Source organism: Crocodylus siamensis, chromosome 3, assembly GCF_052110815.1.
Source record: "Crocodylus siamensis isolate JL-2025a chromosome 3, ASM5211081v1, whole genome shotgun sequence".
Classification (NCBI taxonomy): Eukaryota; Metazoa; Chordata; order Crocodylia; family Crocodylidae; genus Crocodylus; species Crocodylus siamensis.
The window spans coordinates 2375693-2392012 of NC_143397.1; the positions used below are offsets into that span (position 1 = coordinate 2375693).

At 56.9% G+C, this 16320-nt stretch overlaps 1 protein-coding gene across 6 annotated transcripts in view; it reads right to left on the reverse strand.

Moving 5' to 3' along the window:
* CNTFR (ciliary neurotrophic factor receptor) overlaps positions 1–16320 on the reverse strand; it is a 335695-nt gene that overhangs the window by 92868 nt on the left and 226507 nt on the right. For all 6 annotated transcript variants that reach the window (XM_090037554.1, XM_090037549.1, XM_090037553.1 and 3 more), the window contains one exon: positions 9896–10126. In XM_090037554.1, coding sequence (XP_089893680.1) covers positions 9896–10126 — 231 coding nt within the window. The remainder of the gene's footprint in view (positions 1–9895; positions 10127–16320) is intronic.

A 16320-nucleotide genomic window follows, 5' to 3' on the forward strand; every position in this document is an offset into this window, starting at 1 on the left:
AGGGCCAGGCGGCAACGGGAGGAAGGACTTCGCAGGGGCGTTCGCAGGGGATGTCTGCTCTCGCTTGCCCTGGAGATCTCAAGGCACCTAGCATGAGAGCCTGGCTTAGCTCTGGCACCTTCTCTTGGGGCCCGCGGGCACCCTGGCACCTGGACCAACGCTTTCCCATACAGAAAGCACCAGGCCAGGAGGGGAGAGAGAAGCAGAGGGTGACGGCCAGCAAATGCAAAGGAGAAATTACCAGTTGGCACCAGTCTCTCATAGCCTCCAGATCAAGACGGGAGGCCTGTCTGGGTGGTAACGGGGACAGGGCTGTGCTATGCGAGAGGCCATACCATGCCGTCCCCTTCCAGCCACGTCCAAGGTGACACTCGCCCTTAGCGAGGCGCCTCTGCAGGACAAACACCAGGGAAGCTGGAGGAAGTTTTACGGGCCATATGTCGAGACGCCTGGGGTTGTCCGCAAGACCACGGACTTAGATTACGGCCCCTTTGCAGAGGCTAATGAACGCCAGCTGCACCCCTTGCTGTGCCCAAGCCCCCTCTGCCCCCGCTTGCCACCACGCAGCTCCCGGCGTCCCCCGCCCGAGCAGTCCCGACATGTTTACCGCAGGAAGGGGGGGATATTTTTATTGGTTCTGACATCGGCTGCCCCGGATTATCATATTTTACGCAGCAAGCCAAGGAAGCATCACTCTGCTATGCCGGGGCCGGGCAGCTTGCCTAGCTGTGTGAGGGAAGGGAAGGAATGCAGCGTGTGTGTGCGTGCCTGTGTGTGTGTGTGCATGCACACGCTTGTGGGGGTGGACGCACGTGTGTGCGTGTGCGAGGAGGCCAGTTCGTTCGGCGCATGCAAGCAGAGCCCTGTTTCGTCTCCGCCCCAGGCCAGCCCCACAGGAGGGGGCAGAAAGGCTGCATCTGCCTCTGGCCATGTTTGTTGTCCTAGGGCTGCTCCTAATTCCATTAGAGCTAATTGCACTGGGGAGTGCGGCTTGGGAGCCGCCTTTTTGTTTTCAAGCGAGGCTGTCTTCATTCGCATGCTGCTCCCGCTCCCCGCGGTGCCCAGGGCCAAACCCGGGCACGGGCAACAAGGTTTCTGGGCTGAGTTTTTGAACCTGGAGTGATGGACCAGCCCCAGACCCAAAGGCTGAACTGCAGAGAGGCCGGATGGAGATTGATGAGATGTCGGGATAATCTAATCGGCCTCATTTGTAACTCCCGCCCCGGCAGCGTGGCAGTGAACCGTGGGTCACTTCTGCTCCTTGCTGCTATTGCTGATGAGGATGCTTTGCCGAGGGGATAACCACCGTGATGCCAGGGCATGTGGCATCCCTGTCACCTGGGATAGGGGCAGCTCGGTCAGGAGGTCTCCAGGCACCGCCAGCTTGTGCGAAGTTCCCAGCCTCCGGGAGAAAGGCTGTTTCCCATCCTCTTCCTCATCTGGCCCTGCTCCGTGAGCCTAACGGGCGCCCACCTCAAAGGCTGCTGTCGCCTACAGACATGGCCTGTCTATTTGCTTGGCTGGGAGCTTGTGCCACCAGACCCAGGGCGGTCTCCCTCTTTGCCCCGGTTCCTTTCATTAGGGGTAGGCAAGGGAAAGCCCTGAGGGGGCTTTTCTAGGGGCACCTGAATGATCCTCTCCAAACAAGCCCCAGCAAGGTGCAAAAAGGGATGCACTGACTTGAGTCTTCTTGGCCCAGCTCGCAGCTGCCAGCCAGCACCGTCACGGTCATTTGCCGGAGCTGGCAACCCCGACCGCGGCTGTCCCGTGGGCTCTGGGCACCTGGCGTCATGCTACTCATATCAAGGGATGCACAAACTCTCCCCATGCTGCCTTGCCTGGGTTTGTCCCCCACTCCCAGCCCAAAATGCCCCTTGCAAGCAGCTCAGAGCTTGGTACGCTGCGAGAAGCGGAGCTGGGGCAGGGGTGGTGGTCTGGGCAGCGGAGAGCAGGCTGGGAGCGATCTAAAAGGATCCAGAGCATGGGGTGCTCACAGGGATGGGATACAATCCTGCTCCGGCCCCACAAGGCAGCCAGCAGGTATGCGTTATGATGGGGTCCCCCCATCTGCTCCTGCTGGGGGGCGGGTGCAGGGCCCAGGAGGGCAAAGGGGGTGCCCCATGTCCTGCAAATGCAAGAAGAGACCAGGCAAGCTGCATGGCCAGTGCCTCCCCCAGCCACCGGGAAACCAGGCTGGGCATCAGACACCAGCCGCCGAGTCCAGGGGTATTAGGGGCACCCCCTGCATCCCAGCGCCCCGTCACTGCTCTGCTGGCACCCTGGAGGCAGCATGGAGAGCCAGCCCCACGTCATGTCTCCATCACCCCGGTGCTCCCCCCGCCCGCCTCCAACGTCTCCCTTCTTGAAGGAGGAGGGAGTTTGCAACCAGCGGACCCCCCCGCCCCCGCCCTTGCCTCCAAATAACACCCCCCCCGGGCACAGCTGGATCCCAGCTGAGCAGCAAGGCAGCTTCTGAGAGGGTGGGAGGGGACCCGGGGGGGGGCTGTTTTTATTTATTAGCGGCTGATGCTTGCTTGGCCCCATCTCATCAGGCCAGGGAACAGGCTCATAGTCTCCCGGCGCACATGTGGTTCCTGTTGCTTGTGTCTCCCCCCCCGCCATGCTCCGGGTTTGTTTGTTTTTCTGTTAATTTGGTTGTTTTTCCATGTCGTTTTCTGTCAAACCGCATGTTTTTTCCCTTCCTCGCGCCAGCCACTCGGTGACAGGCAGCAAGGGAAGGAGGCCGGCGCGAGCCCCGCTCTCCCGGGGGCCGGCAGAGGCGAAGGCAGCGCGGTGTATGGTGCTCCCTGCAAAGCCGGGCTGGCACCTGCCCCGCTGGGCACACTGGGCATGGGGGGCCTGCCAAAGGGATTTGCGCTCCTGCCCCGGGAAGACCCCCCTGGGCCGTGCTGGCTTGCAGTGCTGGTTTCTTTCCAGCCTCTCCTGTCCTCTCCAAGAGCCTGGACGCTGGACCCAGCCTCGGTCTTACGCTCTTTCCTTCCTAAGCCCCCGTCAGAGCATGAGAGGCTGCCGCGCACCCCCTGCCCGGCCAGCGCGGATGGAGGGCAAGAGACCACAGACTGAGCCTTTAGCAGCATCTAGACGGGCGATTCTCAACCGGGCTGCCGCGACCCTCTGCAATGCCTGGAGATCCTTTCCAGGGTGCCGCGGGGCACCATGCCGTGGTAGTCCTGCAAGGCGCGACTCACTAGAGACTGCACGCGGCAATCCAGAGTGTCCAAAATGCTCGGGCCTGATGTGGCCTGGTTTGCCACAGAAGAATTGCTCTGGTGCTTGTCTGTGGTCAAAAGAGAAGGGCAAAGTAAGAGCCGGAGCTTTGGGCGGAGCTCAGATCTGTCCGGGGTGACTTGAGTCTGAAAAAGCTGAGGACCGCTGGCCTCGTTAGATAAAGATGAGCGCAGAAATGGGAACAGACAGACATGAGAGTGTGGAGTGGGGGAGAAGGGGTAAACAGGGACAGGCAGGCATGGAGAAGGTATGGGCAGAAGGTAGGTAGGTAAGTTGGTGGACGGATGGATGGATGGACAGATATGGATGGATGGATGGATAGATCTGGATGGATAGATGGATAAATGGACAGGCAAAGATGATGGAAGGGAGGAAGAATGGATGCATGGATGCATGGACAGACGTGGATGGCTGGCTGGATGGCTACGGATGGATGGATCTACAGATATGGATGGATGGATGGGAGGGTGGATGGAGAGATGGAGATGGATGGATGGATGGATAAACAAACAGACAGAGATGGACAGACAGATAGATAGACAGACAGATAAAGAGGCTGGGTGGACACAGGAATGACTGCGTGGATAGGGCGACGGACAGACATGTACAAGAATGGGCCGATGCCCCGGGTCTGCTCTCACGCCCTTCCCGGCCGGCAGCCCAAATCCTCCCGCTGCGCCACACACAAGGCCCCCCAGTGCCCTGTGCCCAGGCCCCTTGCTGCCCTCCTTCCCGTGCCCCCAGCCCTCCTCTCCGGGTGGCTGTCACCAGTGCTTCGCACCTGCGCTCCCATGAGGACAGCCGTGCGCCAAACCCCAACAAGCGCGCTGTTTTCGGGCACTGCGGCTGCCCCAGCCCTTGGGCCAGGTGCTGCCTAGCTCAGCGTGCCAGGGCTGCAGCCCCCTGCCCAGTCCCCTCGCTGCTGCCCCGTTGATCCCTGCTTGTTCTTGCGCCAAGACTATCCTCCAACTTCAGTCTCTTCTCTCCCTCCCCGGTCGTCATACTCCTCGACTCTATGGGGGTGGCAGCAATCACGCTTGCTCTCAGCATTCGCTGGGCTTAGCTGCGTGAGCTCCTTTAGGTGCCCTGGAGGCAGGCTCTCCATCTCCCGGATCCTCCTTGCAGCTCATCTCTGCCCCTGTGTGTTTCCAGGGATTTCCACCAAGGTCTCACCAGTGTTTTTTGCAATGGTATCAACACTTCCCTGCCCCTCCTGATGCATCCTCAGATCGCATTTGCCTTTCATGTAGCTGCATTGTATTGATGGTTCATCGCTGTTGTGCGATTAATTAACAGGCCTCCTCACGTGTTATTTCCAACCAAAGAGATGACACTGGAAATTTGCATCAGTCCCTAAGTGCATGGCTCTGCACTGTTCTGTGTCACCCCATTTCTTTCTGTCCCCGCAGCGCCCAAGGTTATCCCATTCTTCCAGTCGGGTATGCTCTTCCTCCTCTGAGCCCGATGCCTCCCAGCCTTGCGTCCTCAGCAAACGTGGAGCCATGTCAAAGCTTCCCGACAGATTAAATCAGTCCTCTCACCCAAGCAAGCTATCAGTCCACTCCACCACGGGTAAACCCATGGTGCCACGTTGCACTTGGTGCCATGTCTCTGTCCTGTTCGAAAGCCCTGCATACAAGTGGGATGAGATGCATGGGCCTGGGATTGCCCAGATCATGTTTTGCCCCTTTTCTTAACTGCACCTAATGCCCTTGCTGCTCTCCAGTCATGTGGGGGCCCTGGCAACTCAACAGGGTGGTCAAAACTCCTCGCTAAAAGACCTGCAAGTTCATGGGCCCAGTTAGATATGCTGGTCTGATCCCTGCTGCCTCGAGCACATCAAGCATCCTGAGCTGTGCCTAGCTGATTTCCGGCCCCTTCCCATTCTCCGCCTGCAATCTCACCCTCCTTACTGAACCCCGAGCACGGCGTTCACGGAGAACCGGGGCCATACCTAGATTACCGCTAATCTCCACTCCACCCTCGCTGCCTGGAAGCTCCAGTTCTTCCGTCCTCGTTTTCTCCGTCGTCACATGGCCAATGAACCCTTGGCTCGTTGTTTTAATTTCCTCTGCGAGGTCGAACCCAGCTGGAGCTTTGGCAAATCTCCCCGCCTCCCTACGCTTCCTGACCTCTGAGATGGGGTTTCCTTTGCTAATTGACACCTTTCCCCATTCTGTAGGCTCTCTGCTTATGCCTAATATCCCTTGCGCTGCGCGCCGGTCTGGCGTCCTTCCTCACCGCTGCTTTCCCCGTTGTGTGCAATGCAAGCTCCAGGTACTTTCTGCATCTTGTACTTAATGAAATTCCAAGTTTTTCCCACATTCAAGTCCCTGAGCTCTTTGGTCCGCTTCACTCCACTCACTTGTTGCTGTAATTGCTCCACGTTCGCCCTTTCGAAGCTGAGCACCCTCGAGCCAGACCTGGTTTGTTAATCCTCCCATTTAATTTAAACTGAATCTACTCCAAATCGCTGGATCCGAGGTCGGTTTCCATCATCTCCTCCCCGCTTACTCAAGCCGGTTTTGCAACAGCATCACCTTTTGTTGGCTCGGTAACGATACGATGAAGAAATCTGTCAACCTTTCATCCAGAAAGAACCGAGCCCCCAAATTCATTCTTCGCTCTCGAGCCGCGGTGTTGACGGTCTCCTGCACTGTGAGCCCTGGTAATAATTATCTCTCTAAGACTATTCAAAAGGTGTCTCGCCACATCTCAATCGGCTGCTTGGGGTTAGACTAGACCCCCAGTGCGGCACCAGTCTCTTAACCACTCTTCCCCCAAAATGTCTGGATTCAAATCAGTTCTGATTAATCCAGGCTCATTAACGTAGGACGCTACGCCCTCCCTTCCCGGGATTTCTGTCTTCCTGGAGGATGCACGCTCCTCAGGACCTGCGTTTTTGTTGCGACTGACGTCTCACTGGGACTTTGTTACCGCTAAAATATCCGGTTTGGCTTCCTGCACCTGTAGGTCGAGTTCCTCCATTTTGTTGCCAAGACTCTTGATGCAAAATAGAAGGAAAATATCTTGACCGTTTCTCTCTGGTCCTGTCCAGTTTGCTGGGAGCAGCTCCAGTCTCTTCATTAACATTATTACCTCCCTGGTGACTTTTCTCATTGGGATCTCTTCTCCTGCAAAGACTTAGGAAACCCGCAGGGTCCTGGCTGGAGGGTCTTGCTCCTCTGCTCAGGCTCAGACCGATGCTGCGCTGGGCCAGGAAGGGATTTCCCCCGCTCAGGCTGGTCCGGACTGGGGGGCTTCGCCTTTCTCTGCAGCGGGCCCGGGCTCTCTCGAAAGCACGCAACACTCCTTGCAGCAGTAGGAACCCGCCGGCCCTCATCCCCTGCAGCAGATGAAAGGGGGTATTGGATATTTCAGCACGAAGCCTGGGAGTTGCGAGCGACGGCTATTTGCAAAGACTTTCAGACTAGGTTGGCCAAACACCTGTCTCGGGCGGTGGGGACAGGGATGATCCTGCCTGGAGCGGAGGCTTGGGCTAGCTGTGACCTCCTGAGGGTCCTTCTAAGCCGGATGCTGTAAGATCCTATGCGTCCTCCTAGCCTCTGGTTTTCATTTTGTCCTTTCTGGTGTGATTCTCTCTGCATCTGTGCTGACCTGATTCTCTCGTCCTCCGTCTTCAAGCCAGGGGTGGAGGGGACTCAGCTTTCTCTCCGGCCTGAGACCCCAGAAACCTTTTCTCCCAAGTCCTCAGGGACATCCAGCCCTCTGTCCGTGCATGCTTCTTGCACGCATGCAGCACCATCCCTGGAGCCATCAGCTCATCTCCATGATCCTGCCATGTGGGAGCTGGCTGTGGTTGAGCGGCTCAGGGCATGAGCCTGTCCTAGCAGGATGCCAGATGGAGATCTGCCCTTGTCCACACCCGCCCCCAGGTTATTCGTCAGGCGCCCGCAGGAGGAAGGAGCCGAGCTTGCAAAGGCAGAAGCCGGCAGGGCACGGGCAGGGGAGGGGAGCACTCACAGGGAGCACTAAATTAAAATCCAGGCCGTTAAATTAATTACCACTATAAGCGTCTCACCCGATTAATTCCTTGCACACTTAATTGCGTTAATAGCACTGGGCACTTGCTTATTTACTTATTATCACCTTCTCGTGGCCGAGCCAGAGGCCCCTGCCATGCCCGACCACGTGCAACTCTCCGCAGCCAGCCCCAGCCGCAGCACGCGAGCCCGGGGCTAAAGGAAGCAGCAGGATCCCCCTAACTGCCCTGAGCAGGTTTTGAAGCCCCGGGTAGGCAAAGCCCTGGCTGGGATGTTGTAGTTGGGGCTGGTCCTGCTTGGAGCAGGGGTTGGACTGGATGTGACCCCCTGAGCTCCCTTCACACCTGAATTTTTTATGATTTGATGTTATGCTCCGGCCTCCCGGGTGACATGAGCTGTGGCTGGATAGGCATCACCTAAACATGCCCACAGCAGGCATGCCTCCCTGGCCTCTTGGCTTGGCGAACTGTTAAGTCAGGATGGCAAGATGAGGGTCAATAAAAAGGAGCTGCAATCTCTCCAGCCTCGTTCCACGATTACCCGAGCTCAGGATCTTGGCACAGCATGTCCCCTACACCGACCGACCGGTGCAATACAAGGCAGCTGTCACTTAGACACAGTCGGAGCAGTAGAAGTTATGTAGGGTCTCGTGCACACGTGGGAACCTGCAAAATGGACAGCGGCTCCCTCGAGGGCTGGGTTTTGTGCGCCTTTCGTTGGTGCTTACTCCCGTTGAACAGGCCATTGCAAATGCACCCGGGACTGCAGCATGTGTGTGCGCGTTTGTATGGGGGGTGAGGGGGACTGTCCACAGCCAGCAGTTCGGGAGCTCTGCACAGGTTACCTGCAGCTTTACTTTTGCATAAGTCACCTCAAGACCCACTGGTGAGCTGGGGTAGGGATCATCCTTGAGAGCTTGCCGACACCAGCTTTTGCTTTCCCTTGGCAGTCACTTCAGCAGAATTACCATATTTCCTCATTTGTAATGCACATCCTAATTCCCAGCACCTGAATTGTGGGAAAGGGATGCACACTGTGCCCCACACAATACAGCACAGTGACTGTCAAACCCTCATCCCATGCTCACGCACATGCAAACACTCACAGTCCTGTGAGATACCCGCTGGCCAGCAAACCCGCACGCACGGGCACGCACTCAGGTCCTGTGCAATCCCCAGCTGCGCTCAAGCAGCCCCTGCACCTGGGCGTACAGAGAGTTTTATGGAGCATCCAGGAGTCGCCACCAGTTTCTAGCTGAGACGACTTCACCGTGGCATGTTCCCGCGGCCACATCGCCGTCTCAGCCAGACCACGACCTCTCGTTAGGGCCAACCGCAGTTTGCCATCGTCTGGGGGAAGCTGCCCCGAACCACCATGCCTGACAGGACCCTGATTTTTTCACCCCATTGGGTCGGAAGGGGAAGTAGCATCCCCTCCTGCCTAGTCCCTGGGGCATCATTGACCTACAGGGGCGGACGGTACCAAAAATGGCCTACCATCGTCATCTCAAGAGTCTGGAGAGCTACCGCCAACGATGCCTCTAGAAAATCCTCTGCATCCCATGGGAAGATCAGCGCACACACGCCAGCATCCTTGCTAAAGCCAATGTGACCAGCATTGAGTCGGTGATCCTCAAGCACCAACGTCGCTGGACCGGACATTGTGCGCGGATGCCCAAGTCTCAAATCCCCAAACAAGTGCTCTGCTCCCAGTTTAGTTATGGCCTGAGATCTCGCGCTGGGCCGAGGAAGCGCTACAAGGACACATCGAAGGCAGATCTCAAGACAAAGGATGTCGGCGTTGGCGGAGCTCACCTGCAATGGCACCGCAACCTCAACCGAGCAGCCCGTTTCAGGCTAAAGCATCTTGCCCTCAAAGCAGAGAAGAGGGAGCGGAGGAAGGACAAGGAGAGGAGTCCCAGCCTGCAGCCTGCTCTCCCCTGCAGACGCTGCAGACCTGTTTGTGGGTCAAAGATTGGACTCTTAAGTCACTTCAAGAGCTGTGGCAGAGGCCATCCTTGAACAGAGGGATTGCCGGCAACGACTAAATGCAGGTGACGCAGTAGGACTTCCAGCCGTGCTGGGCCGTAGCTATGGTGCCAAAAAGCAGTATGGGAGGAAGAAATAAAATAAAATAATATAAAATAAAATAAAATAAAAATGCACTGATAAGCACAAAGACACTGAAGGGAGGATGAAACCACTTGCTTAAAAACTCAAGGACCAGCATAAAAAGCAAGTTAAAAATGAGACAGAACTACTAGGTGCAAGTGTATAAACTTGGCAAGCAAAACGAGCTGAGATGAACATCTCCACTAGGAAAGGAGGCGGGGGGCATGCTAGCATAAATACAGGGGTGCAGAGACCTGCGGGATCGTGCAGGGTCTCGGCCTGTCAAGGACAAGCAGCGCTAGGCTGCACCGACTTTTTATCCAACCGGTTGGTGCCCAACGAACCTCACTGAGCATGGGCCCGAGTTGTGTTTTCTACGATGCCTTTGGAGTCTGGAAAGTCCCAGGCCGACTCCGGCAGCCCGGATAGCAACTCGAAACCGCCGAAGAAAATATGCCGCCGAACAAGATCAGGGGACAGGCCCAGGACCCCCGCGCCCGCGTCGTGCAGGTCACGCGCCCGTGTACTCACTGCCCACTTTGAGGAAGGTCTGGTACTTGAGATGCCAGGAGGAGCCTTCGTAGCAGGAGTACTGGCCGCTGTGCCCCAGGTGCACGTTGCGCAGCACCAGGTAGGAGCCGTTCAAGTGCGACTCGTCGATGTCGCTGCCGTTGACCGTCCAGGTCACGGCCGCGTCCCAGTCCATCGCCCCGCACTTCATGGTCACGTCTGCGCCGATCCGCTCGTACTGCACCTGGGTGTCTGCGGGAGGCAGAAGGAGAAGACCTGGCTGAGACCTGGGCCCAAAGCAGGGGGGCAAAGGGGAGACCCCAGAGCGGGACATGCCCTGAGCACAGCCCCGGGAGCCAGGAGCACGTGAGCCCTGACACGATCATTAGGGGGGAGTCCAGGAGGGGATGCGGGGCTTTATTTGCACCCTGCTTTTATTCCCAGTCCCCCCAGAGCTTAGAGCCAACTGCTTGGCTGGGGCAGCAGCACTTCTAGGCATGCCGTGCTGAGGAGGTCGACTGGCTCATTATCTAGCATTATGGGACTCTGTAATGATATGGCACAATTAGAGGACTGTTCTGATGAATAGTATTTGAAACTCAACCCGGACAAAACAGTTCATGCCTTTTTTCATCTCTCTAATAATGCCCAGCAAATGCTGAGTAAGAATCAGCTTTTGTGCAAAACCCGTCAACTATGAACCCAACCCCAAATATTGAGTCCACCTCAACCATAGTCTCCCCTATCGGCATCATCTACAAATAATGAAGAATAAACTTCCTCCTTCGGATCTTGGATGTAAACAGGCTACTTTAAGAATCTACAAAAAACTGCTCACATTTAATTCACTACCGATTTTTGAGGAACAGAATGACCCCCCACCCGCCAGGCCAAGCATTAAAGTTGAGAAGGCTATTCTGGAGTGTGGAAAAAAAGCTGAATGAGGAAAATGTTGGCATAAAAAAAACTGGATTCAGCAATGAAGCACAACTGACATCATTCATACATTTTTTTATCACAGACCCCACATCTAAACCCTCTTGCCTTTGCTTTGCCAAGGTGAAGGTGAGCCACGTTGAACACGGTTCATGGAACCAGATAATCACAGACAAGGAGGGTGGGAGGGAGCCCAGGAGGTCACATCCAGTCCAACCCCCTGCTCCAAGCAGGACCAGCCCCAACTCCATCATCCCAGCCAAGGCTTTGTCTACCTGGGGCTTCAAAACCTCCAAGGATGGAGACTTACTACATCAGTGGCATTTTATTAAAGACCCCAAATGTGAGTGTGGCAAAATCCAAACTATAGCACACATCGTGGAGGAGGGTCCTATTTATCATTTTAATGCTCGCACTGACAACCTGCGCCAGACCACTCACAGTGCTTTGCAATGGGTGTCAAATTTAAAACTGTCACTCCCCTTAGTATGGTTGTTTATAGCTTGCTCTGCCATTTGGGTGCTGTATTTCATACGAATAAATAAAGGAATCTACTTGATTCCTTCTTAACTCATCACTCCACCGGTGTTAGTGACTCTATCTCCTTTTCAATGACCTTGCTGCTTCAGGGGTCCCCAAGCAATTCCCCAATTCAGTCTAGTCCCAACATCCTCCTGCAGTACCCTGGGCAAGGTATGCCATGACTTGGGGCCTCAGTTTTCCCCATCTGTAAAATGGGGGCAGTGCTCCCCCAGCTCCAGGCTGGTTGGTGGTGAGAGGAAACCAGCTCCTTCGGTCTGGCATGTGCTGCAGCAGGGACAGCACATCACATCTTCCCTCTGCGCTTCACAGAGAAGGGGGCAGCACATTTACACCAGAGGAAGAAACAAAGTGTGGAGAGCTCAAGTGTCCCAGGTCACACAAGCAGCCTTTGGCAGAACTGAGAAGCCAGCCCACTGCAACCTGCTGCCTCCGGGCGCCCCGGGTCCTGGGCCCCTGGCTCAGGGTGGTATCAAGAGTGAAGTACCGTGTCTGTATGACCTGGGCCCTCGCTCCCAGCAGCACCTTCAACCGGTTGCGGTGCCCGGCACAGCTCTGCTATGGCAGCCAGTGCCCCTGGGCGCCCGCTGTGCCAGCAACAGGGACCGGGGCTTTGACAGTGTCTTTTGCGCTGTGCAAGTGGACGTGCCTAGTGCACGGGGCTCCTAGCTGGATGAGGACTCCTCTAGTCTGTGCAAGAGGCAACGTCTCTGGCAGCAATGGAGGAGACACGGGGGCATGTCACACCCCTCAGCCCGGGTGAAAGACTAAGCAAAGGGTTGAGGACTAGGAGCAGGGTAAAACACTGGAGCAGGCTATGCAAAGAGGTGGTGCAGTCTCCATCCTTGGAGGTTTTGAAGCCCCGGGTAGACAAAGCCTTGGCTGGGATGATGCAGTTGGGGCTGGTCCTGCCTGGAGCAGGGGGTTGGACTGGATGTGACCCGCTGAGCTCCCTTCAACCCGTTGTCTGTGGTTCTGTGACTCTGGGGGGCTTTTATTTTATCCGGAGACGCACAAGAGAGACCAAAGCAACTTCCTGCAAACCAGACGCCACTTTATTGGGATATTATTATCCATCAGGCAACATGACCCAGAGCAGCTGCATACAGCAGAGTATACACAGACGGTTGGGGCTGGTCCCACTTTTTGAGACATAAAAAAACAAAATTCTCCTTAAGAGCCTCTGCTAAGGTCCATGTGTGTATGTAGGTCAGGTGGATCAGTAACATTAGCCCCATTTTAAAGATGGGGAAACTGAGGCCCGAAGCAGGGAAGCAGCGATGGGATGGAGAGCGGGGCCCAGATCCGATACACACGCACGCCCCCGGCCTCTGCCTCTCCAGGATTGACGGGCCCCGCTTCAAGTCATCGTGGCGGTGGCTAATTAGATCTCTGTGCCTCTCGTCATAAATAATGCATTTCATATTTACGCAGCGCACGGGGGTGGGGGTGCAGGGCGCTCTGCAAGCAGAGACAATGACAAGGGCTCGGCCCCCCGGTGACTCGCCATCTAAATTAGATCGCTAGCACGGCACCAGAATAGCAACCGGCGCGGGTGAGCGGCGCAAGGGAGCTGCCCACACAGCTTGGCTGGTTCCTCCGGCAGTGTCGGCCCCGCAGCCCCGGCCTGAAGCCCCCCTCGGGCACCCCGGCCAGGGCGTCCGGAGACTTCCCCCCTTGCAGCTCTGCCCACGTCCTTGCTCTTAGCTGGCCGGCGCCTCCAAAGACCCCATCGCTGCCCCTTGCTTTTCTCCAGACAAACCGCCGTGCCAAATCGCACGTCACTGCAACAGCACAGACGAAATACCCACGGACGACTGGGCTGGGACTCTCGACTTCGCGTCAGCTGGGCCTGAAGTGGAGCGGACGGCTTATTTATTACTATTGCTCTCTCCCTCCCTCCCGTGGTACTACGTCCCCACACAATGCCACTTGCCAACAGAAACCTTCCCTCCAAGGAGGAATTCCAGGCAAGCCGAGCCAGTTCCTTGAAGACTGATTTAAAACTAAATATATCTCAGTAAGGAAACAGGCGTAATTAAATGTCCTCGATGAAGCCAAAGATAGGGGCCGTTCCAAGTTTAATTTGTTCACTAATGAAGAATTGCGGCGAGCCGGGTCTGGGTTTGTTTGCTCGACTTGGGCAAATCCCCCGAGTCAGCAGCTTTGCTCTCCTGACAAGGAAAAATAATTAGCAAGAAACTTTAATTAAGAGATAACAGATGGGTGCTAAAGGACTTCCACTTCATCACTGCGAGAGATTGGAACCACAGCGGGGCTGACTTGGAGCGAGCAGGTGATGACGCACTCTTATGGGCTCACGACAGTTGTGCATATGTGCACACGTGCGTGAGCGTGGGGATCCGTGTCCCCATGGGACCCCTGGCGCCTTCACACAAGGTGTCTGCTATCTGCTTGGGCCCCCAGCCCGGCATCTCCTACGGCAGATCCAGAGCAAAGCCCTTTGCTTGCAGCAGCTCATGGCAATCCTCCCCTTCACCCGCACCGAAGCCAAGACCAGGTCAGGAGAAACTGCTGCCTCGGGGGAGCTGAGACCGCTCGCTCAGCCTCCAGCCCAGCCGCACTGACCGTCGAGGAGAGCGGTTCGTACATTCATAACCGATCGGCACAAGGAGGGGAGGAGCAAGGCGGCCGGATTGGCAGATGACGCAAAATGCTGCAAAGTGGGAAAGAGCAAAGTGGACCGTGAGGAGCTACAGAAGGATCTGGCACGACGGAGCAAACGGGCAACTCGATGCCAGATGAAATCCAATGTTGAGATAAGTGTCGAGCGATGCACCTGGGCAAACATCACTCCAATTAGACCTATATCGTGACGGGCTCGACGGGAGCTGTGACCAGCCCGGAGGGAGATCTGGGAGGCGTTGTGGACAGTTTCCTAAAAGCGTCAGCTCCGTGCTCAGCAGCCGCCGAGAAGGCAAATAACGCATTGGGGATGATTAAAAAGGGGAGAACAACCTGGAAAATATCATGATGCCCCTTTATGAACCTGTGGTGCATCCACGCCTGGGTCCGTCCTCGCACCTCCAAAAGGAGGTAGAAGAGCTAGAGCCGGTGCAGAGAAGGGCAATGAGGGTGATGAGCGGTACGGAGGGGCTGTCATAGGAGGAGAGACTAAGGAGGCCAGGACAATTCAGTTTGGAAAACAGATGCTTGGGCAGGGGCAGGAGAAAGGTTTACAGCATAGTAAATGGTAAGAGAAAGTCAGGAGGGGTTTATTACTGTCGCTCACCAGACAAGAACGAGGGGTCACCACATGAAACCGGCAGGCAGCAAGTTTAAAACTAACCCGAGGAAGCTCTCCTTCCCCCGGCGTAGGGATGCCATCGCCTCACTCCGCTGCCCACCACCGGTGCCGTGACATGGGACCGGACCAGAAGGCCGGCTTGCTCTGAGACCGCCCCGGTCCCCCAGCGAATGGTGCCAGACAGCCTGCTCCCACCCAGGAGACCCAGGCTCTCGTCCCCGCACCCGTGAGATGCTTGCTCCTGACTTGAAGCAACAGGATTGAGAGTGCTTGCAAACGCCCCCGGGGCTTCTGACATCCTTGTTACCGGTCATCTCATCCCTGGTGCAAAGGTCTTGCTCTTTTCAGAAGCTCCTGGGGCAGCAAGTGTCATAGGTGAACCATGTGCTGCATGGAGAGACCCCCCCCAACCCCTGCAACACGACTAGCAGGAGTGGTGGGGGCTGAGCTGTCCTTGGGCGCTGCAGGGGTCTGCTCCCATAACCAAGAGAAGCTGCTTTGCTATGGACAAGCCGGGAGCTGGGGGTCCAGGGGCAGCTCATGGCCATGCAGCCAGGGCACGAATGCCAGGAAGACCGATTTTTCGCCCGGCGATTCCCAAACCGGGTGGGCTCGTGATGACTCTGACCCAAAGGACGTCCGCGAGGTTGCAACAGCCTACCTGGGCAGTAGGCAGGGGCACTGGTGACTGTGGGCACGTCTCAGTGTACAGGTAGGCAGGCGAGGAGTGCCTGACGGGGCTGTGCACGCACGGAGAGCGGGAGGGGGCCACGGACGCAGTTTGCAGCCCCTTCCCCCCAAACCCTCGTCTCTACGGCTCCCAGCCAGAGGGAAAACAACTCCACCCCTGCCTGGCGCCTGCTCCCACTCGCTTCTCCGCCGATGCCCGCAGACACAGCCGGCACCGCCGCGTCCCCAGGAGCCGCGCGCCCCGGAGAGGCAGCCGCGGCACGCTCCGGGAAGGCCGGGCGGCACATCTGAGCATCCTCCTTACAGGAAGGGACACTTGTGCCATCAGACAAATATGCCGTTGTCACAAGCGATAACCCGCGCTGTCAGCGGCTCTCGCATCCCGGCCTGGCCACGGGGCTTAATAAGAGCTGGCTGCACTGGAGGAGGATGGGGAAGGGAGGAAGCAGGAACTGCCTGAGCAAGGGGCTTGAGAACAAGCAAGCAGCTTCCCCCGTGGGCTCTGGCACAGGTTTTGCTTTGCAAATAAGTCGCTGCGTGCATCTAGAGCCCAGACGCCTGCTCTCAGACTCCAACCCTGGAGCCAGCCGAGAGCAGACCCCTGGCCCCCGCTAGCTCAGCTGCCCCTTTGCTTGCATGCCGGGGCTGCTGGGCAGGGGCCTCCAGCCAGGGGAGACCCCGAATACCTGCACTGCAGTCAGGCATCAGGATTAGGCCTTCCTGCACGGCGTCTGCTCACTGAAGGTGGATGGAGGGCCTCTGTGTATGGTCCTGGCAGGCTCCCACAGCGGGCAGAGAAAGGCTGAGCAAGAATCCAGGGCTGCAAGCAAAGGCAACCACGGGACAGCCGCAGCTCGGGGTAGAGCAAGGAGCATTGGCCGAAGGGGGCACGGACCGGAGCTGGGGCACCAAGCTGAACGGGGGCAGGGGGCTCGTGAGGGCTTTGCAGCTCCATAAAGCGGTAGCCCCCCCGACTTGTCATTTTGGAGGATGGAGACACACATGCCCTGGG